This window comes from Notamacropus eugenii, chromosome 2 (genome assembly GCF_028372415.1).
Source record: "Notamacropus eugenii isolate mMacEug1 chromosome 2, mMacEug1.pri_v2, whole genome shotgun sequence".
Lineage (NCBI taxonomy): Eukaryota > Metazoa > Chordata > Mammalia > Diprotodontia > Macropodidae > Notamacropus > Notamacropus eugenii.
Window position 1 is genome coordinate 84968979 of NC_092873.1, and position 27641 is coordinate 84996619.

At 39.4% G+C, this 27641-nt stretch overlaps 1 protein-coding gene across 1 annotated transcript; it reads right to left on the reverse strand.

Annotated features, from left to right (window-relative positions):
- Positions 1 to 25259: 25259 nt before the first annotated feature.
- PSORS1C2 (psoriasis susceptibility 1 candidate 2) lies at positions 25260 to 27072 on the reverse strand. The gene is made up of 2 exons (XM_072637558.1): positions 26922 to 27072; positions 25260 to 25933 (listed from the first exon to the last, which is right to left on the reverse strand). Exons 1-2 carry the CDS (start codon positions 26971 to 26973, stop codon positions 25593 to 25595), a joined length of 393 nt encoding a protein of 130 aa, XP_072493659.1. The 5' UTR covers positions 26974 to 27072; the 3' UTR covers positions 25260 to 25592.
- Between the last annotated feature and the right edge of the window lie 569 nt (positions 27073 to 27641).

Genomic DNA, 27641 nt, shown 5'->3' on the forward strand with positions numbered 1-27641 from the left:
TTTTACCCTACCCTGCCTGCCTCTAAGTTCTTACTCTACCCTCCTGTGTCCTGTACCTCACTCTAGTAAAAGTCACCTTCTTCTAAGACATAAAATACTCTGCCCACTACTTCTCTACTTCTATGCCCACTGGACCATTTACTTAGCCCTCTTTTAGGGTTTTGATGAACCTCTGCTAAGAAAATTGGGGGACGGTTAGTAGATAGAGTACTGAGCCTAGAATCAGGAAAATTTGAATTCACATCTGACCTCAGACACTTGCTAGACTGTGTGATCCTGGATAAGTCACTTAACCCCATTTGTCTCAGTTTCTCATCTGTAAAATGATGACATTCTGGAGAAGAGAATGACAAATCACTTTAGTATCTTTGCCAAGAAAATTCCAAAGGGTTCCACAGAACATGACCGAACTACTAAAGAATAGCAAAGAGAATCATGGGATCATAGCTTTAGAACCAAAAGGGACTTTTTAAAATCACAGAGTCCCAACTCTTCACTTCATAAATGAGGAAACAGACTCAGGATCTAAGGTAAGGTTTGAACTCAGGGTCTTTGTAACTCCAAGCCTCAATCCCTGTGATCACCCTCCAGTAAGGATCCTGTTATTTCTTTCTCCCAGAGGCTGAGAATAATAGCTCAAATTCTACCAAGTTTTCCTCACAACACTGTGAGCTAGACAGTGCAAGTATTTTCTTCCATTTCCCAGATGAAGAAACTGAGGTTTACAGCAGTGAATATTTTTTGCCCAAGGTCACAGTTATTAAGGACCCAAGTCAGCTGCTTTGGGAGAGATGGGGCATTGGCCTGTGAGGCTGGGCTGGACCAGGGTCCCAGAAGTCAACGGAGTGCCAGTCATCCTTCCCCATGGTTGCTCCCTTGATGTGATGACTGATCCAGGTTCTCCATCCTTCCTCGTGAGGAGATAAAAATAGAAACTGTGATTAGTTTTATGGGCAAGAATAATATTTTTCCGCTCTCTGATCCATGGGGTGTTGGAGAAACTGGGCGGGCCTCGGCGCAATTATTATTTGCTGCTGTGAAATAGTTCTTCTTCCCACGGGTGCTGCTCTGACAGCTCTTTATTATCATGGTGTAGCCAGAAATCTGAGGCAACAGGCTGGCTTTCTCCACTGGGCAGACCAGAGAGACACAGCTCAGCCAGAACACCCTTTGGGATGCTGTTTACAAAGCACCATCACTCTGCACGAGCCTGCGGACCAGAGGCTTTCCCTAGGACTGTCTTACTGCCTTCTCTTGCCTCTGGGGCACTCCCTCAACACAGGTCAATGGAAGTGGAGTACATGCACAGAAATCTTCACAGAGGGAGGCAAGACCTTCCCACACTCAATCTCCAACCAAAGTCTCCATTCTGCTCACCCTTCCTGCCACGTCACAGTCCTCCGATGTAGACACAGTATTATATTGGAATGTATTTAAAAGATTGTGGGAGGGACAGTGCCAAAGGAGAGAATAGAATGAATGGGGGGCAGGATGGGATGGAGGGAAATAGAGTTGGTCTTTCATAACATGACTATTATGGAAGTGTTTTATGTGACTACACACGTAAAACCTACATCAAATTGCTTGCCTTCTCAATGAGGGCAGGTGGGGAGGGAGGAAAGGAGAGAATGTGAAACTTAAAGTTTTAAAAACAAATGTTAAAAATTGTTTTTACATGCAACTGGGAAATAAGATATACAGGCAATGGGTTATAGAGATCTATCTTGCCCTATGGGAAAATAGAAGGGAAGGCAGAAAGAAAAGGGGGAGAAGGTGATAGAAGGGAAGGCAATTTGAGGGAAGGGATAATCAGAATGCATTGTGGTGGGGGGAAGAGAGAGATGGGAAGAAAATTTGGAACTCAAAATCTTGTGGAAGTGAATGTTGAAAACTAAAAATAAATTAATTAATCAAAACAAAAACTTGCCACACACAAAAAAACCACAATTCCACAAAAGTAATGAGTAATGAGTAAATGAGTGATGAGTGTAATGGACTGTTTGATTGTTCTTTAAAAAAAAAAAAAAAAGACTGTGCCAGAAAGTTATATTTCTGACAACATAACTAGGACAAGGCTGTGGGAGGGGTGGCCAGGAAACTTTGTGGGGGTGTGGCCCTAGTCTCTCACAGTAGGCAGGGATGGGATTGAAGGCCCCTGGAGTGTGGGGGGGATGGAGAATGACCCTGAAAAGGAGAAGGTGATGGGAGAGGGGCCTTGAAGGACCAGAGAAGAGAATGAATTAGGCTGCTTCCGATCCTTTGGCCCTCCAGTCACTTCTTAGTTTGATCACTGCTCTTCATTCTGCTGGTTTTCTCTTTTACTTTTTTGTTTTCTTTCACTTTCAATAGTTGGTTTGTGTGGGTTTTTTGGTCACAGGTGAAAGAAAATTAATAGTTACACCTGTTTCTGAGAGGGATATAGTCCATTTTCTAATAACAGTTAACTGTGTGACCTTGAACAAGTCTGAACTTCATTTCCTCATTTGTAAAATGAGGAAGTTGGACTAGATTAGAGGATCTTAATTTGATTTCATGAACTTGGACCAGAAAAAGAAAGTATATCTTTTTTTCCACTAGCATCTATCTGAAATTTAGCATTCCCTCCAGTGATAAATGTAGCCAACAAACATTCTTCTGATAAGGGCTCCAAAGTCACTGCCAAAGGGGACCATGACACACAAAAAAGATTAAAAAGGCCCTGGAGCAGATGCTTTGCAAGGGCCTTTCCAGCTCTGACAGTTTATGGCTCCAGCCTTCTCCCTGCATCTGTTGGAAGCCTCCCGCCCTCTCGCTCTGCCTCCAGTAGAACCATAATCAGAGATGTCTCCACTGGGACACAGAATGTGACTCAGTGATCTTATGTGGTAATGTGTCTTCCTCAAGTCTCTCATGGCTAAGCCTGCAATACACTGACCCCATTTTCTTCCTTATACTCCTTGTCTCTCTGCCAATTAGATTGTAAACTCACTGAGGATAGAGTCATAGTTGTTCAGTCATGTCTGATTCTTCATGACCCCATGGGACCATACTGTCCATAGGGTTTTCTTGGCAGAGATACTGGAGTGGTTTACCACTTCCTTCTCCAGTGGATTAAGGCTAACCAAAGTTAACTGCCTTGCCCAAGGTTATATAGCTAATAAGTGTCTGAGGTCACATTGGAACTCAGGTCTTCTGGACTCCAGGCCCAGTTCTCTATCCACTGAGCCATCTAGCTACCCTAGGGCAGGGAATCATCCCTTTAAAGATCTCCTAGAATAAGCATTCTTCACATAGGAGGCAGTTTCCTCATGAGAATCCATCGACAAGCATTTTATTAAAAAGCCACTATGTGCCCGGCACTGTGACAAAGATCAAAACAATCCGTACTCCTAAGGAATTTCCATTCTAATGGAGAAGAGAACAAGCACATACTTTGGTACATATAGAATAAATATAACGTTGTTAAATATTGGGTTTCTGGGAAGGAGGGAAAAGGAGAGCATTAGCAGCTGATGCAATCAGGAAAGATGTCTTGTAGAAAGGACTGCTTGGCAATACAAGGATCCCAGATGATTCCAAAGGACTCATGATGAAAAATGCTACCCCTCTGCAAAGAAAGAATTGGAGTCTGAATGCAGATCAAAGCATATTATTTTTCATTCTCTTTGGGGTTTTTTGTGTGTTTTTCATCTGTGTTTTCTTTCACAAAATGACTACTTTGGAAATAGGCTTTGCATGATTGCTCCTATATAACATAAGAAATTGCTTACCATCTGGGGTGGGGGAGGAGGGAGGGAAGGAGAGAATTTGGAACTCAAAATTTAAAAAAAATTAATGTTAAAAATTGTTTTTATATGTCATTGGAAAAAATAAAATACCATTAAAAAATAAAGTACTATAGTACTTCAATGGATGCACCCTCTTGTGTCTGGAATGAGGCAGTGTGTTCCTAAGTCAGTAAACAAACATTTATTACGTTACTATTGTACTTCAGGCACTATGCCAAGCACTGGGATTGCACAAATAGGCAGAAGACGGTCTTTGCCCTTGAGGAGCTCAATACCTAATGGGAGAGACAACACGCAAACAGCCATATACTAACAAGCTCTATGCAGGAAAAATAGGAAATAATCAAGCCAACATAGGTAGGTTGGTGCTATTATTAGCCCTGTTTTATAGATGAAGAGACAGGCAGAAGCTAAAAGACTTTCTCAAGGTCACATAGCTTGTCTGAGGTGAAATCTGACCTCAAATCTTGCTGACTCCAAGTGCAAAACTCTAACCATTGCACCACCCAAGTACCCTATTGTGTATTTGTTGGGTTGAATCTTTAAAGATCTACAAGGTGGATAGACAACTATCTGTCCTTTAGACCTTCATCTGCCTGATGGGAGAAGGTTGGATTGGATGATCATTCAAGAATCCATCCAGTTCTATCTACTACTGTGAGACCACGATTACAACTCATTGTCTTTCTCCCTAAACTACACTCTCCCCCTTCCCCATCTTCCCTGTTACTGTAGAGGGCATCCCCAGGCTTCCATTTTCTCAGGCTCAAAACCTAGAAGGCATCCTAAATTCCTCATTATCTCTCATCCTCCAATCTATTGCCAAGGTCTGTTGATTTCACCTTTTCAACATCTCTCAAATATCCATGCCACTCCCTACCTTTCTTTCCTCTGACACTGACCTCTCCAGTGCAGACCCTCATCACCTAGCACCTGGATTATTGTAACAGTCTGCTGGTAGCTCTTCCCACTCCAATCCATCCTCTCTATTCAGCCACTAAAATAATTTTCCTAAAGCAAAGGACTCATCATGTTACCCCTCCAGAACCCCTAATAAGTGACTTCCTATTGCCTCCAGGAGCTACTAGGAAATGCTCTCTTTGGCATTCAAAGCCCTTCATCACCTAACCCATTCCTACCTTTCCAGTCTTCTTACATCTTACTCTCTAACACACACTCTTCCATTCAGTGACACCAGCCTCCTAGCTGTTCCAGGAACACTTCATCTCTTAGCTCTAAGGCATTTTCTCTGCTGTCCCCCATGGACCTTTCCCTCTCTGATCAGACTTCTGCCTTCCCTGGCCTCCTCTAAGTCCCAGCTAATATTCCAGCTCCTAAAGAAAACCTTTCTCTAGTCCTCTTAATTCTAGTGCCTTCACTCTCTTAATTACTTCCTATTTATCCTGTAATATAGCTTGCTTTGTATATATTTGATGCACGTCGTCTCTCCCATTGGACTGTAAGTTCTTTGAGGATCGGCATTGTCTCTTTTTGTATCCCCAGAACTTAACATAGTGCCTGGTAGATAGTAGGCTTTTAATAAATGTTTATTGATTGATTCATCATTCTTCACTCCTTCAAGAAACGTGTGTAAAACACCTACTATGTGCAAGTCTGTGCTGTTTGATGATTCAGTTCTCTATGTTTACTGACATGTTGTCATATGTGATGCTGTCTCGACTCAGCCAGTCCTAGTCCAGTCTGCCAAGAGGCCTTGAACAATAGGCTCCAGTGCATAATATTTCAGTCAAGACACTCCTTAATAAATACAAATAAATAGTCCTTATTAAAACAATGTATATCTGCATGCAGATTTTGGCTATTTATAGCTGTTTAAATCCCCAATCATCCCACTCTACTTTTTCCTTCCCTCTAGCTTGGGGAAAGGTTGATCATGGACTTTTCCCTATAATCTTGATGGGTTTATCTGGAGGTGAGCCTTTGTTTAGATTCTTTGCTTGGCCATACTTTTCTTCCTACAGAATGTCGCATTGCTAAGAGAACTAAAGATAACTCCAGATAAAGTTTCAGTCACTGGGGCTGCCCCCAAGATAATTGGTTTAGCTCTGATCTGAAGATGGACTCTCAGGAGGAGCTGTCCTTTCTAAGGACTTATAAAAAGAACTCTTTCACTCCCCCCCCCCCTTTTTTTAAGATTTATCTGGAGGTGGAAGGATAGGGAAGAGAGTTCCCCTCAAGAGCTAATAAATGGCTGGCTAGAGGTCTAATTAAAATAATAGCTAGCATTTATATAGACTTTTAATATGCAAAATGTTTTACAAACATTGTCTCATTTTATCCTCACAACTACCCTGGGAAGTTGGTACTGTTATTAACCCCACTTAATAGATGAGAAAACTGAAACTGAGAGACTAGCCAGGGGTCACACAGCGTTTGAGGCTGGATTTGAACTCAGATCTTGGCTGACTCCAGGTCTAGCTCTCCATCTGCTGCATCACTTAGCTGCCTAATGCAAAAACATATGAAAGCTGAGGCTTTGATAAGTTTATGGACAATGTCACTCTAGAACTCATGGTTAGAGTAGGAGGGATTTCCCAGGCAGAATACTTTCTAGTTAGAGGAGAAAGATTTATTGGGAGTTGCCTTGTGAGTTACCCCAAGTTGGAGAATTAAAGAAGTGTGCTTTCTAGAGAGAGTGCGCCTCTTAGAGAAAGAGGAAGTTCATGCCTGTGAGGCTGAAAGGGCAAGAAGATACTAATGCCATAACACAGGAAAGCAAAAGACACGTATTTTACTCCCAAAGATTATCAAGAGTTATTGAGACAATGCAGATGTAACTGAAAGGGGGTTCAAGGTATGTTTTCTTTGGGGGATGAAAGGAAATTCGAAATTCCAGCTCTGTAGCATTGTAAGACCGAGAGGAACTTTGGAAAATTTCATGAAAGAGCTAGGGATACGCTGGAATGTGCCCCATTAACTATCCCAGGTTCAGTTATCTTCCCTGAGGAGTCAAAGCCATAGGGTGGTAATTGCAAGGACTCTAAAACGCACCACAAAAAGAGAATTGTGTTAATTGTTTATGAGTTCCTGTGACAGCTCTATGTCTTTTCTATATCTTTTTATGAGTTCTAATGAGTCCCTTGAGCCATTTTTTGTGTGCTAAAATAAAGGCTGTCCTCTACCTAAAATATATTTGTTTCTTTTTCAGATGTGAATAAATACCTGGAAAGTTCCCAGAGTAAAATCCAGATTGAAACAATAATGAGCCTAATAGAGTAAGACATTTTGAGGAAGGCTTTCATGATTGAACCCAGGCTTGTGAATCCAGAACTTAAGGAAACTGAGGACCTGAATGATGTGATCTCTCTTTCCTTAACTTCAACCTCTTTGCCCCACCTCTCCCTTGTATTAAATATAGTCATTTATGTTTTTATCCCATGATCAGTAATACTCTTTCAGATAAGAAATAGGAAGGATATTTGGCTCTTTACTCAGTGCATTAGAGAGAGTGGATAGAGTGCCAGCCCTGGAGTCAGCAGTACCTTAATTCATATTCAGCCTCAGACACTTACTACTTGTGTCACACTGGGCAAGTGATTTAATCCTGTTTGCTTCAATTTCCTCATCTGTAAAAGGAGCAGAAGAAGAAAATGGCAAATCACTACGTATCTTTGCCAAGAAAACCTCAAAAATGTGGTCACAGAGAGTTAGACAAGACTGAAAGGACTGAACAATAACTCATTAATCTGATGTTCAAGGATTTAGGCAATGTTGTCCCAAAATATCTTTTCAACACAATCTCCCATTCTTTCACTACATGAAATCTCTACTCCATTTAGAACAATATACTCACTGCTCTGCCATCCTTATTCTTGTTACAGGACCTTCTATATAGCATTCAATGTTCATGACTTTGTCCAATTCCCATCTCCTCCTTATGAAGTGTTCCCTAACTCATCTGGCTCACATTGAGCTTTGCCTTTGAACTCCCAGAATTACAGTATCTTTATTGTTCATTTGGCATTATGAACTGCAAGAATGATGAGTTGGAAAAGATCTTAGGGGTCCTCAATCCCAACTTCTCACTTAATGAATAGATCCCTTGTCTTTAAAATGGACATCCAGACTTTGCTTGAAGATTTCTGGTAAGAGGAAGCTTGATAACTCACCAAAAAGAAAAAGCCAAGTCATTTTTAAGCAGCTCTGCCTCCCTAAAAACTCTGGAGTTACAAGGAACAAATCTCTTTAAAATGACAATCCTTCAAAGACTTGAAAATAGTGTCATTAATTCTTCAAACTAAATATTTTCAGTTCCTTCAAAAGATTGTCACATGAGGATTAGGAGCTGATCATTGGGAGCTGATTGATGACAAGGAACAGGAATTGCCAGAGTATTAATTCACTGTTCTTTACTAGTTTTCCTGAATACAATATCTTTTAAGAAGAAGAAAAGACTAGAATTACCAGAGGATTTTCTAAAAGTATCTCTTTGGGCATCACGGAAGGTAAAATGGACAATTTTGAACACATGAAATTAGAAAGGTTTTGCATAAATAATACTGATGCAGCTAAGATAAAAAAAGAAGAGTAGATAATTGGGAAAATCTTTGGAGCAAGTTTTTTTTTCTGGTCAAGGTTTCAGTTAAAAAGAAAGGAATTTATTCAAATACATAAAGTAAGAGCTCTTCAGCAGATAAATGGTCAAGCAACTTTCAGAAAAAAAATCCAAACTGCCGATAACTATGTGGAAAAATGCTCGAAGTGACTAATAATTCAAAAATGGAAATTAAAGTAATGCTGAAGCTCTACCTCCAATCCATCATATAGGCAAGATTGACCAAAAAATAAAAAAAGGAAAATTATAAATGCTGGACAGGTGGCAGAAAATCATGTACATTGCTGTTCTTTTGATCCAGCCATGAATTGGCCAAGCCATTTTGGAAACAATTGGGAACTATGCTTAAAAAGCTACCAAACTGTGTATACCTTCCGATCCGATGATACCCCCCTGAGATCAGAGAGAAAAAAAACTCATACAAACCAAAAAAAATTTATAGCAACTCTTCTTGTAGAAGCAGATCTGGAACCTAAGGGGGAGCCCTTCGATTATGAACCAGTTAAACAAATGTAATAGAATACTATTGTGCAATAAGAAATTATGAAAGGAATAGTTTCAATGAAACTTGTGAAGATGTATATGAGCTGATACAGAGTAAAGTGAACAGAGCAAAAACAGATTATACAATAACAACACTGTAAAAAACAAACAACTTTGAAAGACTTAAGAACTCTGATCCACATAGAAACCCATCATGATTCCAGAGAATTCATAAACAGAATTCTTAATAATGAGGTGAGGGACACAAGGTGCAAAAAAATATATCTGATACTGAGCAAAGCTAAGCATAATTTTGAATGGAAAAAAATGGACATTTGACCAACTGTTAGACTTTCAGGACTCTTGTTTAAAAAAAACAACACCATGAACTCAGTAGAAAATTTGACATACAAGAGCCAAGAGAAATAGAAGATACATGCCAATGATCAATGACAAGGGACTCAATAAGGAAAGAATATTTACCTTTTATGTAAGGAAAATGTAAAACCTATGTCTAAGATTGTTACTAGTAATTAGGTAGCTTACAAGGAAGATTGGGGTAGACTTGAGTATGATAAGACTTTAAAAAGTAAAACCATTCAAGAACAGTTAAAAGAGTAATTATCCTGAAGAAATGAGGTGCAAGAAGAAGAACTAATAAAGAAGAATTAGGTGGGTTGTTAGTTCTGGAAACCTACTTCCATCAGGAATCGGTTTAAGAGGGGAAAATACATATACACCTAGAAGAGTATAAAAGTCTTGTGAATTTAAAAAAAAATAAAACTCTAAGGGAATAAGGAGTGGGGAGAGGATAAAGGAGAAATCTTTAGAAGGGAGGGTAACAGAAAAGGTTGAAATGGGGTATAGAAGGGTGCTTAGATTTAGGAGAACGGGAGGATAAGAGAGGGAGTTTGGAGGGGAGGTGGACAGAATAGGTCAAAGGGGTGTACAAAAGGATGTTTAGATTTAGGGGAATGGGAGTGTTGAGAGGAATTGCTGGAGTGAAGGTAGGTTAAGTAATAGGAGGACAAGGTAGCAGGTAAAAGAGATAAGCACAAACATAAAAATAAAATTAGGAGTAGAATCCCTTAGAGAAAGTATATGCTAATATACATATGTATGTATGTGTATATATGTATAGGTCTCCCAGTGCATCCTGGGTCAACTCCAGTCATCCTGATGAATGTCTGGTTACTGGATTCAGATGGCTCTGGAGGAGAAGTGAGGCTGGTGACCTGCACAGCCCTCCCTCACTCAAAACAAAGTCAAGAGCAAGTCATGTCATTATTTCTGTGATGGCATGATCTTCTTCAGCAACGAAGGGCGAACACACACACGCACACACACACACACTCACATACATAGACACACACACACTCTGTGTGTTTGGGCAGCTAGGTGGTGCAGTGAATAGAACACCAGTGCAGAAGTCAGGAAGACCTGAGTTCAAATCTCACCTCAGACCCTTGACACTCACTAGCTGTGTGACCTTGGGCAAGTCACTTAACCCCTATTGCCTCATCCTGGGTCATCTCCAATCATCCTGATGAATATCTGGTCACTGGATTCAGATGGCTCTGGAGGAGAAGTGAGGCTGGAAATCTGCATAGCCCTCCCTCACTCAAAACAGTCAAGTGCAAGTCATGTCATCATTTCTCTGATCGCATGGTCTTCTTCTGCAATGAAGGACAAACACAACAAACATATATGTATATATGTGTATGTATATCAACACTTATATATAAATATATCCATGCTCATTTGTAGCCTTGGGAGGAGAAAGGTGAGGGAGGAGAAAGGTGAGGAAAGAACAAAATAAAAAGTATTCAGCAGAGAGCAAAAGAAAACCTACAAGGAAGCAAAAATGGACAGCTTTCAACTTAATGCACAGTATTTAATACATAGACTTTCTTGAAATAAGTTATTGCTATATGTTTTGAATCCTCTCCTATGTTCTGCTGTGCACATGACATTTGTTTTCTTTTCTTATTCTATATTTAAGTTTTTAAGTCCTTTTCTTTTCTTATTATGTATTTAAGTTTTAGTATTTGTCTAAAATTTAAAAAAATTTTTAATATGTCTCTTTTTTTGGACGGAGCCATTATATCTATATATAACAAAGAGGACGGTATTAATATTTTCTTTTTTTCAATGGGGGAAGAAAAAATTGATTTCTGTTCACTGAAAAACACTTTTGATAAAAATAAAAGTATCCTTTGACAGGACAGTCCTCACTTCCTTCCCTACCCCCCACTTGGAATTTCCTGGATTTCTCGGTGGCTAGAATTAACAGGAAAGGCAGGACTGAGTTGAATTCTGAGCACCCGGGAATTCTCTGAGGTTGTTCTAATGTCCTAAGAGTGGGATATTTGAAAATATAGTTTATCATGTAGGAGACACAATCAGCCAGCAAGAGAGGAAGCCAGAGGTGATGCTTGGCCATACTACTGGGAGAAGGTTAGAGGAACATTGAAGGCAAGCCTGTGCTGTATGCTACCCTATAGGGGTTTGGAGATAGCTAGGAGGTACACATTATTCACCCCAGTCATTCAACCAAACAACAGAGAAAGCTCGAGCTCTGCACCAGTCATTCAACCAAACAACAGAGAAAGCGGTAGCTCTGCAAGATGATTTTTCTCAATTTCTCACTTGTCCTTAATACAAGGACACTGAAATGTATTTCCTAATTATAAAAAGAAAAAAGCCTTTAGGCTGTATATATTGAAAACCAAGCACAGAAAAGGGGAAGGTGGAAGTAGAAGGGATAAAGTTGTGACATCAGGTCCTGTCCAGAATAGTCCAGGATTTCCATTGCATTTAATTCTTATCCTGTATTTCTTATTTTTGTGTTTGTATTTAGTTAAGACCACTTTATCTATATGTTAATCCTTTTGGAGTTACACTAACAAAGAGAAGAAATTAAATTCCTTTGAAACTGGAGAGAGGAGCAGGAAGAAGGGAAATATGACAGAGCTACTTGCTAAGTTATGAATTTTTATTGAGAATAGTTATACCCTGTGATAGAAAAACAGAATGGCTACTAGAAGCATCTGTGATCTCAGCATACTGGATAGTAACCAAGTTGCTCAAGCTTGGAAAGGTCAGTGGCTGTTCATGCATAGTGGCTCACATTTATTGCTCAGAGCTCCTAATGCCACCTGGTGGTTTGCCCAGATATAGCATTTCAAGGAGTTATTACAGCTGTGTCATCCTTTCCCCCACCCCCAAACCCCATCACGTGCCCTCTGTGGGCACATGGCCTTTATACATAGGAGTTCATCATTGGGATTTTTAGAGAGTGGCAGAGGGATCAAAGCTATTAAAACTTTTTGAGCTGAAGGCTATTTTCTTTCTTTTTCAAAAATAAATCAATTTATTTTCAGTTCCAAATTTTCTCCTTTTCTCCTTCCCATCAGGAAAACAAAAAAATAAAACCTGTTACCTGTATAGTCGATGATATACTTGAAAAATCATAGAGATTCAATTAAAAAGCTAGTATTATTTTAGCAAAGTAGCAGGATATTAAAAAAACCCTCATAAATCATCAGCTTTTCTATATATTACAACAAAACTCTGAAAGAATAGTAAGAGATACTCCATTTAAAATAACTATAGACAGCACAAAATACCTGGGAGTACACCTGCTAAGACAAACCCAGGAACTACATGGACATAATTATAAAACACTTTTTATGCAAATAAAGTTAAATTTAAGTAATTGGAGAAATATCAATTGTTCATGGGTGGGTAGAGCCAATATAATAAAAATGACAATTCTACCTAATCTACTTATTCAATGCTATCCCAATTAAATTATCAAAAAATTTATTTTATTGTGCTAGAAAAAAATAATAAAATTCATTTAGAAGAACAAAAATTCAAGAATATCAAAGGAATGTAATGAAAGCAAATGTAAAGGAAAGTTTCAGCAATACCAGATCTTAAAATATATTATAAGGTGGCAATTATCAAAACTCTATATAGTACTGACTAGGAAATACAAAGGTGGATCATGGGACAGAGCAGACATAGAATACACAGTATTATGTAATAATGACTATAGCAACTTTATGTTTGACAAATGTAAAGATTTAAGATTTGGGAATAAAAATTCACTCTTTGGTAAAAATTATTGGGAAAACTAGAAAATAATCTAGTAGAAACTAGGTACAGAACAATATTTTGCATCATTTTCCAAGATAAGTTCAAAATGGATACATGACCTATGTAAAAAGGGAGATATAAGTAACTGAGAAGAATGTGGAACATACTATCTATCAGACTTATGGATAGGAAAAGAATTTATGAATAAACAAGAAATAGAGAGCATTGTGAGATGTAAAATGAATAATTTTTATTTCATTAATTTAAAAGGGTTTGTACAAATCAAATGACTATAGTCAAGATTAGAAAGAAAGTAGAAAATTTGGGGGGAGTGGAATTTTATAGACAGTTGCTCAGAAAAAAGTCTCATATCTCAAATATATAGAGAACTTTGTCAAATTATAAGAATATGAGTCTTTCCCCAATTGATAGTCAAAGGATATGAATAAACAGTTTTTGGATAAAGAAATTTTGTATGAAAAAAATGCTTTAATTGACTAGAGAAATGCAAATTAAGACAACTTTGAGATATCTCACCCTTATAATAAAAGGGGAAAATGACAATGTTGAAGGGAATGCAGAAAAATTGAGACATTAATATCCTGTTGGTGGAACTGTGAACTGATCCAGCCATTTTGGAAAGCAATCTGGAATTATGCCTAAAGAGTTATAAAACTGTGTATACCCTTTGACCTAACAATACCACTATTAGGTCTGCTTCCCAAGGTGACCAGGGAAAAAGAAAAATAACCTATATGTTCCAAAATATTTCTAGCAGTTCTCTTTGTGTTGGAAAGGACGTGGAAATCAAGGGGCTACCTATTAATTAGGGAATGGTTGAACAAGTTATGATGTATGATTGTGATAGAAAAATACTGTTCTGTAAAAGACAATACACAGGTTGATTTTACAAAAACATGGAAAGACTTTTATGAAACAATGAAGAGTTAAACAAGCAAAACCAAGAAAACATTGTATACAGTAACAGCAATATTATTTGAAGAATAACTGTGAACAACTAAACTATTCTAAGCATTATAAATATTCAAATCAACTATAAAGGACTATGAAGGAAGATGCTACCCACCTCCAGAGAAAAAACTGACAAATAGAAGTATGTATAGTATGGTTTTACATACACGCATGCATACATACATACATATGTGTGTCAAATTCTCTAGTGCAAGGTGCGGAGGGAGGCAATTTGGAATTAAAAATATGACAAAAATTAAATTATATTTTTAAGAAAACACATATAGTTGAATATATTTCCCTTCAACTTATTTCACTTTGCTGCAAAATGGAATTTTTAATTAATTATTGTTCTTTCTTCCTTTACTGGAATTGCTTTGTTTTCATTTTGAGATCTGATGTTTACTTCCAATCTAGGAGTCTAATTACTCTGACCAACTCCATATGTTTCACACGATTACAAGTACTTTGGTGCCTTGTGACTAGCAGCATGTTTTATCTATAGTGGTATTGAACGCCATAAATCACCATGTAGTTGCTTTTGCAGTTGCCTAATTGGGAAAATGGTAAAGGCTACGTTGATTTTTCTTTTTTAAAAAACAAATTGTATTGATTTCTTTTGTTTTTACATCAACTACATTTCCCAGTGTATCCTTCACACACACACACACACACACACACACACACACACACACACACACACACACACTCCCCCCCCCCCGCCCACTTCCCCCCACCCCCCCACCCAAAGAGCAATCCTTTATAATGAAGACTCAAGAATGGGAAAAGTTCAACAAACTAACCAAATACTGATAAACTCTGGTTTCATGTTCAGTGATCCACACCCATGATCCTTACTGCAAAGAAGTGGGAATAAGTGCCTTCCAATATCCCTCTTGAGAGCCAAGTTTGGTCATTATAATTTCACAGGAATCAGTTTTGATTCTACCTCTACAACAGCTCTGTTATCCATCCCCTTCTCTCCATTAACGTGGCCAAGCCTGAACTTTGCAACAATCTCCTAACTGGGTCTCCTTGCCTTGAGTCTTTTTCTTCTCCAAACCAACCTCTTTAGAGTTGCTAAATTGAGATTCCTAAAGCACACCACTCCTTTCCTCAAGAAGCTCCAGTGGCTCCTTATTACCTGTGAGATAAGAGGCAAACTCCTGATCATTTAAAACCCTCCAAAGTCTGGCTCCAATCTATCTTTCCAGGTTGATTGTACTTTACTCCCCTTTATATACTCTGTGTTCCAGTCAAACTAGTCTAACCCATGTTCCCTTTATATGAAATGTGATCTCTCATCTCAAAGACTTTGCATAGACTCCATTTCTTGGCTGTGACGCTATCCTTCCTCATCTCTGATTCTTTGCTTCTTTCAAGGTACTGCCCAAGTGCCATTTACTAATTTCTGCAGTTGTTAGGGGCCTCTCCAGGCCCTACCTCATACTGTTTTGTATTTATTGATGTAGAAACCCCTCTGTCTTTACAAGAAACACTCAAAAGAGAGATAAACAGAAAGACTACATTTGTTGAAAATTGCTAACAGCAGCAACTAGGTGATACAGGGGATAGAGTGCCAGACCTGGAGTCAGGAAGATACCTTCATGAGTTCAAATCCAACCTCAGATATTCACTAGCTATATGACTCTGGGTAAGTCACTTAACCCTTAATTTTCTCATCTGTAAAATGAGCTGGAGAAGGAAGTGGCAAACCATTCCAATATCTTTTCCAAGAAAACCTCAAATGGGATCACAAAGAGTCAGACATGACTGAAACAACTGAACAACAACACTCATAGACAATGAATTAAAATTAGTACTAGACATATATGTACCAAATGACATAGTATCTAAATTCTTAAAGGAAAAGATAAGTGAGTAACAGGGAGAAACAAACAGTATACTTTGAATAGCCTACTGATAACAAGCCTTTCCACCTAGGTTGGTCCATTACACAGATCATAACGGACATCTTTCTAGCATAATAGAAATTTCCTGACCTTTTGTTCCACTGGCATAACTTTTAAAAAACCAGAGTTAGATTCATGCCTCAAAGAGAAATAAAAATAGGATCCATTTGAACAGTTTCCAATTAATCTTCTATCTTAGCTTCAAAAACCCTTTACTGAACATCCTTTTTATTATAGTTGGTAAAAGATGCATTTAATACTTCTGCTTTTCTGAATTTGTGAAGTTTTTAATGCCCTAATACATAGCCAATTTCTTGTGAATGTGCAATACAGTAGAAAAGTAGTATACTCCTCCCTATTTCCATGTAGTATTCTCCAGAGGTCTTTCATGTCTAACTTTTCTTTTTTGTTTAACTTTTTATTAGATTTAAATAGATCTGAAAGGGGGTAAATTGAGGTCTTCCACTATTAAAGTTTTATTGCTTAGTTCTTCTTGTAACTTATTTAACTTTTCCTTTAAGAATTTAGATGCTATGTTATTTGGTGCACATATGTTTAGTATTGATTTTCATTCATTATCTACAGTACCTTTCAACAAAACATAGCGCTTAGTAGATGACTGACTGGTGGGTAACAAAGCTACCAATTAGCACCTGTTCCTGCACCTTACACAGGTTTAAGCCCTCTGTGATGAACCTGAGACCTATCTTGCCCTGCACTGTATGGTCCACACAGTGTGTTCCTGGACAGACCCTGTCATAGACTTTGCTATCTGTTTTCCTATGCTGAACTGATCTGGAAAAAATGACTCATCAAGGGTTTTTCCCCTTGGTTTCTCTGTCAAGATTCAGTCTGATACATTTTCTTAATGTTTGAAAGAGTTTGGGTGGGGAGCTCACTACTTCTTCCTATTACTTTGTCACCTTGGCTCCACTGTCCAGAGCTCATTATCTTATACTATTAACTGAAATTTGTAAAAAAAACCAAACAAACAAACAAACAAAACCCTACGTTCATGTTGGTACATCATTTATATAGACCTTGAAGCAATGCTAGACTATGAACAGTGCCTTTGGGGAACATTCAGAAACAAACACACACTACCCCACCTTCCAGCCCCATTTGTTTCTCATAAATGTTCTCTCTCTGGATTCAAAGGCAGTCTTGTGGGTCTACACTGGAATAGTTTCATTAATTACCAAAATTATAAAAATTCTCTCTAATCTGCTCAACACGCATTTCAGAATTAACCAGGAAAATCTGTCCTCCCAGAGGCAAACTAGTTTCTCCGCTCAATCTCAAACCACAAACTTTTAGGCATAGGCAAAATCACTGATACTGGCCATTAATTTACTAGTAGTAACAAATAATAAACATAGTTAAACTCTTAAATAAGAATTCACTGGTGCTCACAACAAAAGCTATCTTAGTACCCTGAGAAAGTAACTGAATGTACTTCACACTCACAAACTGCCAATAACTATCACCAGCCGCCACAGGTGCTAGTTGCCTGGTCTCAGCTCATCTGTCACAAGTCTGTCTTCTCCTGCTCTCAGATCCACACATGCCTCTGCTTGTGTCCCCCATCTTGCCTCTCACGTATTGCCCCAAAACTTGAGACAGTCCCTTCCTCAAGATTGCTAGAATCCCAAAACAAACAGATTTTCAGAACATCTGAGCCCTTCTTGGAATGTGTTTGGAACTAATTCCAAGAATTCTCCATCCTTCCAGAAAAGTCTTCCAAAGTCTCCATGATCCCACTGAAAGCACAGTTATTTATTTATTCATTCATTCATTATTTTTATTCAAAATCTTTATGATCTCACAAGATTCTCAAGAGTCTCTGTGATTCTGGGTCCTGGAAAGCTGGAGCTACATGTTAAAAGATCTCAATCAGCCAAAAAGAGTTTAATAAGTGCTTACTATGTGCCAGGCATTGTGATAAACACTAGGAATACAAGGTCTAGTATAAAGAAAGACAGGCACTGACCTCAAGGAGCTTACATTCTAATGGGAGAAGATAACATGAAAAAGGAGGCTGAAAAAGGCAAGGTTGTAGGTGGCCAGCACGGGAGCATAGTAGAGAAAGTTCAAAGTCTTGGTGAGGAAGAAGACAAAGCTGGCCTGGTAACCTCTTTAAATAAAGGTTCTGAAAGTATCCCTTCCATTAGAGGGAGAGGGTGGCCCTGGCAGACAATATGTGTAGTGTGTGAATTCCATCACTATAGTGAGCTCTACAGTGAAAAGCTAGGAAATGATGAAGGAAGTTCAGGAAAACAAACTGGAGATGTCATTTACAGATGTATGATGGAGGAAAACCAGAAACAGAAGGACAAGAAAGTTCAGTTTGGTCTAAACCTTCTGAAATCATAAAGAGATTGGTGGTTTGATCATATGAACAAGTTTTTGAGGACCTGATCAACTGCTTCTATACATCAATGCTGGCATGTAGAAACCCAATAAGCAACTTGTTCTTCAACCTGAAAAGCTATGGAACAATCTTATCCCAAGTGAACCATAGGTCATCTCCAATACTGATTGCATTCGCCAGCAGAGAACTTACAATGAGGGTCATTATACCACACAAAAACTGTAGTCCTTGGTTTTGAAGTAGACTGTCACCCAAAAGTTCAAAGACCCATGCATGGAACTAAGTTTTAAGTATCAAAGAGCTATTGATCTTTGTATTTTGACCAGTGCCAAATTGGACACTACTTTTCAGGAACAGGTAGTCAACTATGAATTCAGGATACACTCAGAATATATTGTGGACACTCTATCCAACAGGCAATATGATGATTGAAGTTACCGTGACACCACTAGAAGGGGTGAAGGCTATCTGTGATAATCAAGGATCTGGGCCACAGTCAAATAGAAGGACAGCTAATAGTTCAGGACTTTTCCCAGAGTAAATTTTATTTTATAGAGCAAATCATCTCAGCTTCATTTGCTTTTGGATGACTTGGCATTGGGAGCAATGGCATAATGAAGGACTACCAGAAGTGATACAAACCAAGAAGCAAGGGGATGATACGCATGCAAGCTTCATTCCCTAGAGAGTGCTTTACTTTTACAATTGAGGTAGTTTTCCAAGATCTCCCAGAAATGGCCAAGGTAAAGCTAGAAAAGGTGTGTGCTCATACATTTTCCTAGAATCTTTGGGTTTCTGTTGGAAGGAAGATGAAGAAGAAGAAGAAGAAGAAGAAGAAGAAGAAGAAGAAGAAGAAGAGGAGGAGGAGGAGGAGGAGGAAAAGGAGGAGGAGGAGGAGGAGGAAGAAAGAGATTGAGATTCTTGAATTTCTTGTTGTCTTCTTCCCTTGATAAAATGTGTAGCCACTCTTTCAGTAAAGTTGGGTGGGGCATTGAGACCTGACATCATTCTTTTGCAATCATGTCTGAACCTAGAAAACCAACTCAAGGGTTGCATTTCCCAAGAGTGGTCATTGCAATACAGACAGGGTTGGAGCAATACTGGCACCTGCCAGAAACACTGCTGAATATAACGGCTGTCATGGCGGGATCAAGTGAAATTCCACTCTACCTTTAGCTTTTTACCTTTAGCTTTCTCCCTTGCTGCCGGAGGAAAACTAAGACATGAGTGCAGGTGTGTGTGTGCGTGTGTGTGTGTGTGTGTGTGTGTGTGCACATGTTAAATGGCAGGAACTCTCATAAAAGAAGGTATTAGTAGCTGAAAATATCAGAAAAGTCTTCCTTCAGAAGAGGGAATTTGAGCTGAATCTTGAGGGAAACCTGAAAATCAAGCACCAGAGTTGAGAAGGAAAACATTTTAAAGAACTGGCTAACATTTACATAACACTAACAATGCACCATGCACTGTTGCTAAGTGCTTTTCACTTATTATCTCATTTGGTTCTCACAATAATCCCGGGAGAGGGGAGGTGGGGCAAGTACTATTATCATCCCCATTTTACAGATGAGGAAGCCTCTGAGACAGACAGAAGTGAAGAGGCTTGCCCCAGAATTACACAGCTAGTAGGTGTCTGAGGTCCGATTTGTACTCAGATCTTCCTGACTTCAGGCCCAGCTCTCTACCCACGGACAGACAGTGCAAAGGCAGAGAGAGGAGAAGCTGTGTCCTCTGCCAGGTAAACAAGTAGGCAGGAGTGGCTGGATTGGGTGGAATATAAAGAGTATATTGGGTGGAGTATAAGAGAAAGGGAGGAAGGGCCCAGACAGAGGACTTCATACTTGATCCTGATGCTAAATGCTCTAAGAGGAACTCTGAGGCCTGAGCCAAAAGCTCAGCGTTGTCCCTGTGTAGCAATACTAATACATGTGTGCAGGAAAGACACTAAAAATTTTACCTCCATACTTGTGTGTAAGAGACCTACCCACCTTGGATTTGTAAGAGACATACCCACCTTGGATTTTGGAGTTCCAGAGGAAGGAGGGGATGCAGAGATAGACATAAGACCAGCATAACTCTTTGGTGAAAGAACGACTAAAGAAAACCTACCCAGAAGCTATAACTTCGGACTTCAAAGACTTTCATGGCTTCCACAGCTTAGAAGAGCTCTGACGGAAATAAACGATGGCATATTGCTCAAGGTCACTATCAAGAACTTTAGGAAGATTGGGAAAGAGCCCTGCCAATCAGTGAAAAGCCTCTCTGTGCCAAGTACTTGAAAGATTTGCCTGTTTACCTCAAAGAAGAGTAGGAACCCAACAAAGAAAAATTCTCACAGCCATCTTTGGCTTTAAATTAATTGGACTCCCTAGTGAGTACGAGGGAAGAAGTAATAGCTAGTTGGTTAAGTGGACTCAGAGGAAAAGAACCTAGTAACCAATTGTAGACAAACTGTGAGTGTGACAGAGAGTGACTGGTAATGAACTTAATAATTCATTAAGGTGATGATTCAGAGGAAAGAAGACTGTCAACACAAATTCCTGATGGAATTTGCCTGATGAAGACCTTGGTGGTAAGGGGAGGAAAAAGGAGGGAGGACTGAGCCCAGAGATAGCTCCTGTCTTCCCAAGCTCTCCTAGAGTAGAGAGCAATCCAGCATCTGAGAATGTGGCTAACCTTGGTCTTCTACCATATTGGTCTGTTGGTCAGAGAATGGTGATAGTCAGTCTAGACCTCCAATTGGCTCAGATGTCAGTACTGAAAGGTCATTAGATCATATAAGGGCTAGAACCATTCAGTCAGTTATCAAGCTAACTTATAATGTTACCAGAGAAATAGAAACGGTCAAACATACCTCTAGAAATGAAAACACTAATGGATATTCATGTGATACATCCATAGGATATAACTGCATATGTTACTATGTATTGATTCATGTATCATCTATGACCACATGATTTCTGGGATGTGTTTTTGCTGTTTCTGTTTGTTTATTCACTAATGGTATCTGTGTTTCTTCTACTCCACCTTCTGTTTATTTGCTTATACACCAAATAGTATGTAAGTAGTATTGCTGAATGTGCAAATGACACGTTCTAAATGTAATGGAGACACATAGTTACTGAACCAACTATGTGAATTGACATTTTGTATTCTGCTGTGTTTATTGTTCAACAGGTTGGAGAACTATGAGAGAGTAGTATCAGGAAAATCTAGAGAAGAGGGAGTATCTCAGAGAAGAGACTGGTCAACATGTTGCAAAGATATGGAAAAGGATGAAGGATGAGAAAAGACCATTGGATTTGGCAATTAAGAGATCACTGGTAACACTAGCCATAGCAAATAAGACACACAAAAAACGAGGGAATGAAGTATATGCAAAGAAGGGGGGAAACTATTATTTTTTTAATATAATCAATTTACTTATTTTTAGTTTTCAACTTTCACTTCCATAAGATTTTGAGTTTTTAATTTTCTCCCCCTCTCTCCTCCTGCCTCCCCAAGATGGTATGCAATCTGATATAGGCTCTACTTATACATTCATATTAAACATATTTTCACATTAGTCACGATGTAAAGAAGAATTAGTACTAATGGAAGGAACCACAAGAAAGAAGAAACAAAACAACAAAAGAAAAGGAGTGCAAAATAGTATGCTTTCATCTGCATTCAGACTCCCAAGTTCTTTCTCTGGATAAAACTATTATTTTTTGCAGGTGATATGATGATCTCTCTAGAACAGGGGTGGGGAACCTGTGGCCTCAAGGCCATGTATGGTCCTCTAAGTCCTTGAGTGCCACTCTTTGACTGAGTCCAAACTTCACAGAACAAATCCCCTTGATAAAAGGATTTGTTTTGTAAAACCTGGACTCAGTCAAAAGGCCATATCCAAGAACCTAAAAGGCAAAATATGGCAGGTTCCCCACCCCTGATCTAGAGGATCTAAAAAAGTCAACTAAAATATTAATTGAAACAATAAATTCAGCTAATTTTTGGGATATAAAATAAATCCACATAAATCATCTTTCAGTAGGATACTAACAAAACTCAGTAAAAAAAAAAGATAGAAAGAGAAATTCTATTCAAAATATCTATAGAATGCATAACATATTTGGAAGTCTGTCTGTAAGTAAGAACTGTGTGAATGCAAATACAAAACGCTCTTTAGAGAATTGAAGAAACACTTAAATTATTGCAGAAATATTGTTTATGGGTAAGCTGTGCCAGTGTAAAAAAGTGACAATACTACCAAAATTAATTTACTTTTTAGTGTCATACTAATCAAATTATTATAGAAATAGAAAAACAAAAGGAAATTTGTCTGGAGGAACAAAAGGTCAAGAACCTCCAAGGGAAATATGGCGGGGTGGGGAGGAGTGGTGGTGGAGAGGAATGGGAAAGAGGAGGATGTCTAGCTGCATCAGATCTCAAACTATATTACAAAACAATAATCACCAAAACTATTTAGTATCAGGTAAAAACAGAGAAATCAATCAGTGGGATAGATTCAGCACAAAACATAGAAGTAAACAAACATAGTGGCCTCGAGTTCAATAAACCCAAAGATGCCAACTACTTATTAATTACTAAGGTAAGAACCAGTTATTCAACAAAAACTACTTGGGAAAATTGGGAAGAAGTCCAACTGAAATTAGGTATAGACCAGCATCTTACACCATATAGATGGCTAGGTGCTATAGTGCTGTACTCACACTCAGGAAGACAGGATGCCTAAGCCTACTTCAGGCATTCAGTAGTTGTATGACCCAGAGCAAGGAACAACCTCTCTCAGTCTCAGTTTCTTCACCTGTAAAATAGCGATACTAGTAACACCCACATCACATGGTTGTTATATGGAACAAACAAAAATCATGCGCATAAAATACTTGCAAAACAAAGCAATCACATAAATTCTAGCTAATATTATTATGATTATTTCCACCATATACCAAGATAAGCTCCAAATGTTAGATATAAAAAGTCATATCATAAACAAATTGGAGGAGTGATTCCAATTTATAAGAACAAGAGTTGTTCTTGAACGGGGATAGTCAAGGAAATGAACAGGCAGCCTACAAAGGGAGAAATCCAAGCAATCAACAGCCTTATGAAAAACGTGCTGTAAAATGAAATAAAATAAACGAAATGAAATGAAATAAATAAGCAGTATTTCAACTCCCCCCACCCAGCTTGGTGGCACAGTGGAGTGCTGGGCCTGGAGTTAGGAAGATTCCTCTTCCTAAACTCATTATCTGACCTCAGACACTTACTAGCTGTGTGACCCTGGGGAAGTCCCTTAAACCTGCTGTTTGCCTCAGTTTCTGCATCTGTAAAATGAGTTGGAGGAGGGAAAGGCAAACCACTGCCAAGAAAACCTCAAATGGGGTCATGAAGTCAGATAAGATTGAAACAATGACAGAAAAAGCTCATACTATGTGTCAGGTACTGAATTCAACATATCTTTGCTTAAATAAACTGCCTTAAATTTAAATCGTATATTCTCTTTGCTGTTTTCCATTGTTAATGTCAATGTTAATGTTAATGTTGGTGAGAGTGGACTCCACATTTTATGCTTCTCTGTGGCAGCAAACTGATAGGAACAGATAGGCTTGAATTCCAAATGCTTGGTTTCTGGTCCCTGTTCTACCAGTTATGTGACCTAGGGAAGTTAACTTTTTTTTCATGCATGCATGTCACCTCCCCAAGTAGGACCATAGACAGCGGAAATAACATTAGAGACCATGTCGTCTAACCCTCTTATTTGGCTCATATGGAATTTGAAGCCCAGATGGTTCAGGGGTTTTTTCCTAAGGCAACGCAAGCAGTGAGTAGGAAAACTGGGACCCATACCTTGAAGACAGAAACTACCTTTTTCTATCTCTCCAGCAACCTCTCTACCATAGAGTTGTTCATATTCTACATGCTCATAATGGGAATGTTGAATGAATTCAGACCAGCTCAAAGTATACCATTGATTTTCCATTTCTTTTAGGCTTTGCAATCTAGTGGGAAAGCATTGATTTTAAGTTAGGGAACAAGTTCAAATCCCTGCTCTGACATTTACTAGCTATGTGTGTCTGGAAAGAACCATGGGTTCCTGGGATCACAGATTTAGATCTGGAAGACAGACCCTAAAGGCCACCTAATCCAACACCCCTCCTTTCACAACTGAAGAAATGGAGACCCAAAGATTAATTGATTTGGCCAAAGCTTCACAGGTTGTAAGTCTGAATTTGAACTCAGATCCCATGAGTTTAATGCTTCAAGTCCTGTGCTCTTTCCACTGCAATATGAACCCCAAAATTGGTTCCCTTTCAGGGAAAAGTGCTGAGAGTCTTTGAGAGCTTTGTGATTTTTTTTTTAGCATCCTGAGTTTTCTTGTGGGGCAAAATAAAGATTATACTATGCCCAAAAACCTTATCATAATGTTGAGTGCCTGGGCAGAATTTGGGGACACCCTAGTCACAAACTATAATTAAGACTTTCTTTTGGATAACTTTTCTAGATTAAATCGAGGGCAACAAGCCAGAGAAATGGACAATTTGGGATCAAATCTGAATCCCTGGGGTATACTAGGCCACAAGATACATCACTGACTGTTTTCTCACCCATAAAATGGAAATAAAATACATATTACTACCTACCTCCCAGGGTTGTGAGATAAACACATTGTACCTTAAAGTATAACATATATTACTTTTAAGCCTGTCAACTTCTGTGTCCTATGAAATGTTTTGAGCCTTTGATTTCTCTGAGGTCTAGACTGTTTATTCCTTTATGCTCTCAACCCTAGCCCAGAACATCAATAGCTATCACAGAAACTGGATCCTCTAGTTCTCTGGGTCTCCAATGGGTTCAAGTTACATTTCTTGAGCTGCAGAGATAGGGGCTACTGAACCAGATACCTAGAACCCTGGAGGTAGTAGGGATTATAAGGATGAAAGGACAATCAAGACATTTTTAAACTATGGGTGAGGTTTCTTTCCCCTTTATTCCTCCCCTGTCGCTGCTCTCAGTGACTAGGCAGCCAAGAGAAATTCTTAGCAAGCCCATTCAAAAATAAAAGGATGTGCATATACAAGGATTATTAGTGTGGTTTTATTTTTCCACTTCATGGAAATTCTGGTATCTTCACCGCTCTGTCGCAGCCACCAAATGGTGGCAGAAAACATAACTGTGACATCCCAGTTGTGGAGATTCTGGAAGAATTGGTCCCGAAGGAGAAAACAGAATATGAGACAGGGATGGGTGGCCCACAGGAATTAAGGTAAAAATGGAGGGGAAGGAATCAGAAGGGAGAACATAAGGGAGTTTTAAGGCACAGAAAGACTACTATCCAAGGGAATGAGAAGATGTGTTGGATAAACCACGCCTTATGTGCATGAGAGAGGGGGATTGAGAACACCCAATTATCGATATTCCTCCTTGGGTGGATCAAGGTCTGGCTCATCTACTTCGGGGCCAGGAGGCCAGGGATTCTCAGGAGGCTGGGGTCCAGCAGGCCAGGGGTCATCAGGCCGTGGAGGCTGGGGAGCAGTAGTTCTAGGGGGCTCAGGGGGCCAGACTCCACTTTCAGGCAGATCTCTCCAAGGACGATTAGGTCCTGGGGGTGGAGGGTCTTCAGAAACAGGGGGTATCCCTGGCCAGGGATCACCAGGGATTGGAGGGCCCTGTGGCCATGGTGGCACACCCTCTTCTTCATGGGCCTCTGGGGCTGGTGGGATAGGGTGGTCATTGCTACCTGTGATGCCTGTAAAGGAGAGAAAACAGAGTGGGGTGAAGTAACTGGAATAAATGATGACCTCCCCCACAAATGCAGAATTCATCTGAATCCTGAAACGGACATTAATCCTGAAAACTGAGAACCTAGAAACTCCTAAATTGCCATGACACCGTAAATTAATCTGAATTTTTAAATGAACTTGAACTGACCAGTCTGCTACACTGACCTAAACCCTTAGAAGTATGCAAACCTTAAGCTGATCAGTATCCTCAAACTAAGCTCAAATTCAAATGGCCAGCAAAACAAATTGATAAAAACTCTTAAACGTGTCTATGCTCCTAAAGTGATTATCATCAAATCTAAAATCATTCAAATCTCTCAATTGTCATTTGATTATTCAGATATTTAATAAATACCTAAAGAGCGCAGAATACTTTGCGAGGCACTGGGGGAAAGATACAAAATAGATACAAAGATACAAATTTATCCCTGCCTCAGGTAGTCTAGTAGAAGAATAAACTAGAATTACATTAGAAAGGTTTAAAACATGTTATGTGAAAAGTCTAAGGTAGTAACTGGGGATAAAAGAAGGAACATGAAGGTAGTGGTATAAGTTGTAAAGGATAGGTAGGAATTCAGGCAAAATGGAAGGAGGAAATTCCCCTAAATACTAATACTGGCTATAATACTAATTTCCACCTCAATTCTGATCCATTAACCTCCATACCAAGCCAGATCCCCAGATAGAAGAAATCCCCCTCAAATCCACAGCATGATCTGTATCCCAAATGATTCGGTCCCCAAATTCATTTGATACCCTAAAACATAGTGGCCTGAAATAGCCTTTATTCCATTTTATTTTTTTTGATCTACATAAACCCTGTATTTTCCCCTCAAATACCTTCTCAACCTGTACCCACATGTCACCCCCTTTTATCATTTTCCTTCCACCCACCAAGCCTCAGATCACCAAATCATTCTCCAGACTCCATTCCACTATCTCTCCCCTGCTCACCTCCTGCAAGGAGACAAAGAACCAGTAGTCCCAGTAGCTTCCAGTTCAGCATGGTGAAGCCGTCTCTCCTGGGCCCCAAGAAGAGGGGCAGATTGAGTCTGCAGTGCCCAGGAACTGACTTTATAGGGAAGAGAGAAAGAGGAGGAGCCCAAGCTCTGAGAAGGTAAAACCCCAATGACTCAACTGGTGCCAGAAAAAAAGCAAGGACATAACTAGACAGACTTGCTGAGAGGGGGAGAGGGAGGGGGTCAGGGAGTTTGCATTTTTGATGTAATAGCTAGTCACTCTAAGCTCTCAGTGTAAGGGCGGTCTCGGCTGTCCCAGTTGCCAGCTTCCCTAGATTCTGTCACTTCCTTCCCTTACCCAAGAAACTTCCAAGTCACACACATTCTTTCCCCTCCAGACTCATACTGAGGCCTCCATTTTTCATGCCCTACCTCAGCCAAGAGTCAGACAGGATGCAAATCATGTTTGGGGAAGCAGCCTAATTACAGAGGCAGGGAAGCAGAAGCGAGAATGACGCCTGGATTTCGGGGCGGGGATGGGGGGAGAAGAGTGTTATATGCCCTTTGAACACAAGGGTCACAGGTGGGACACTACACCTATACACCATCCCTCAACTCTCCCAGGATACAGACATCTTCCCGTGGTCCCTGCTCTTCTCAGGAACCATCTTTATTCCACATTCCTACCCTTCCTCAGGGATCCAAGTGCTCAGCC

Excerpts from the sequence above, each read along its gene's own strand:
- PSORS1C2 (XM_072637558.1), bottom strand. The coding sequence starts at position 26,973 with ATGCTGAACTGGAAGCTACTGGGACTACTGGTTCTTTGTCTCCTTGCA. Across the intron at positions 25,934-26,921 it reads TCTTTGTCTCCTTGCAGGAG|GCATCACAGGTAGCAATGAC; the intron begins GTGAGCAGGGGA and ends TCTCCTTTACAG.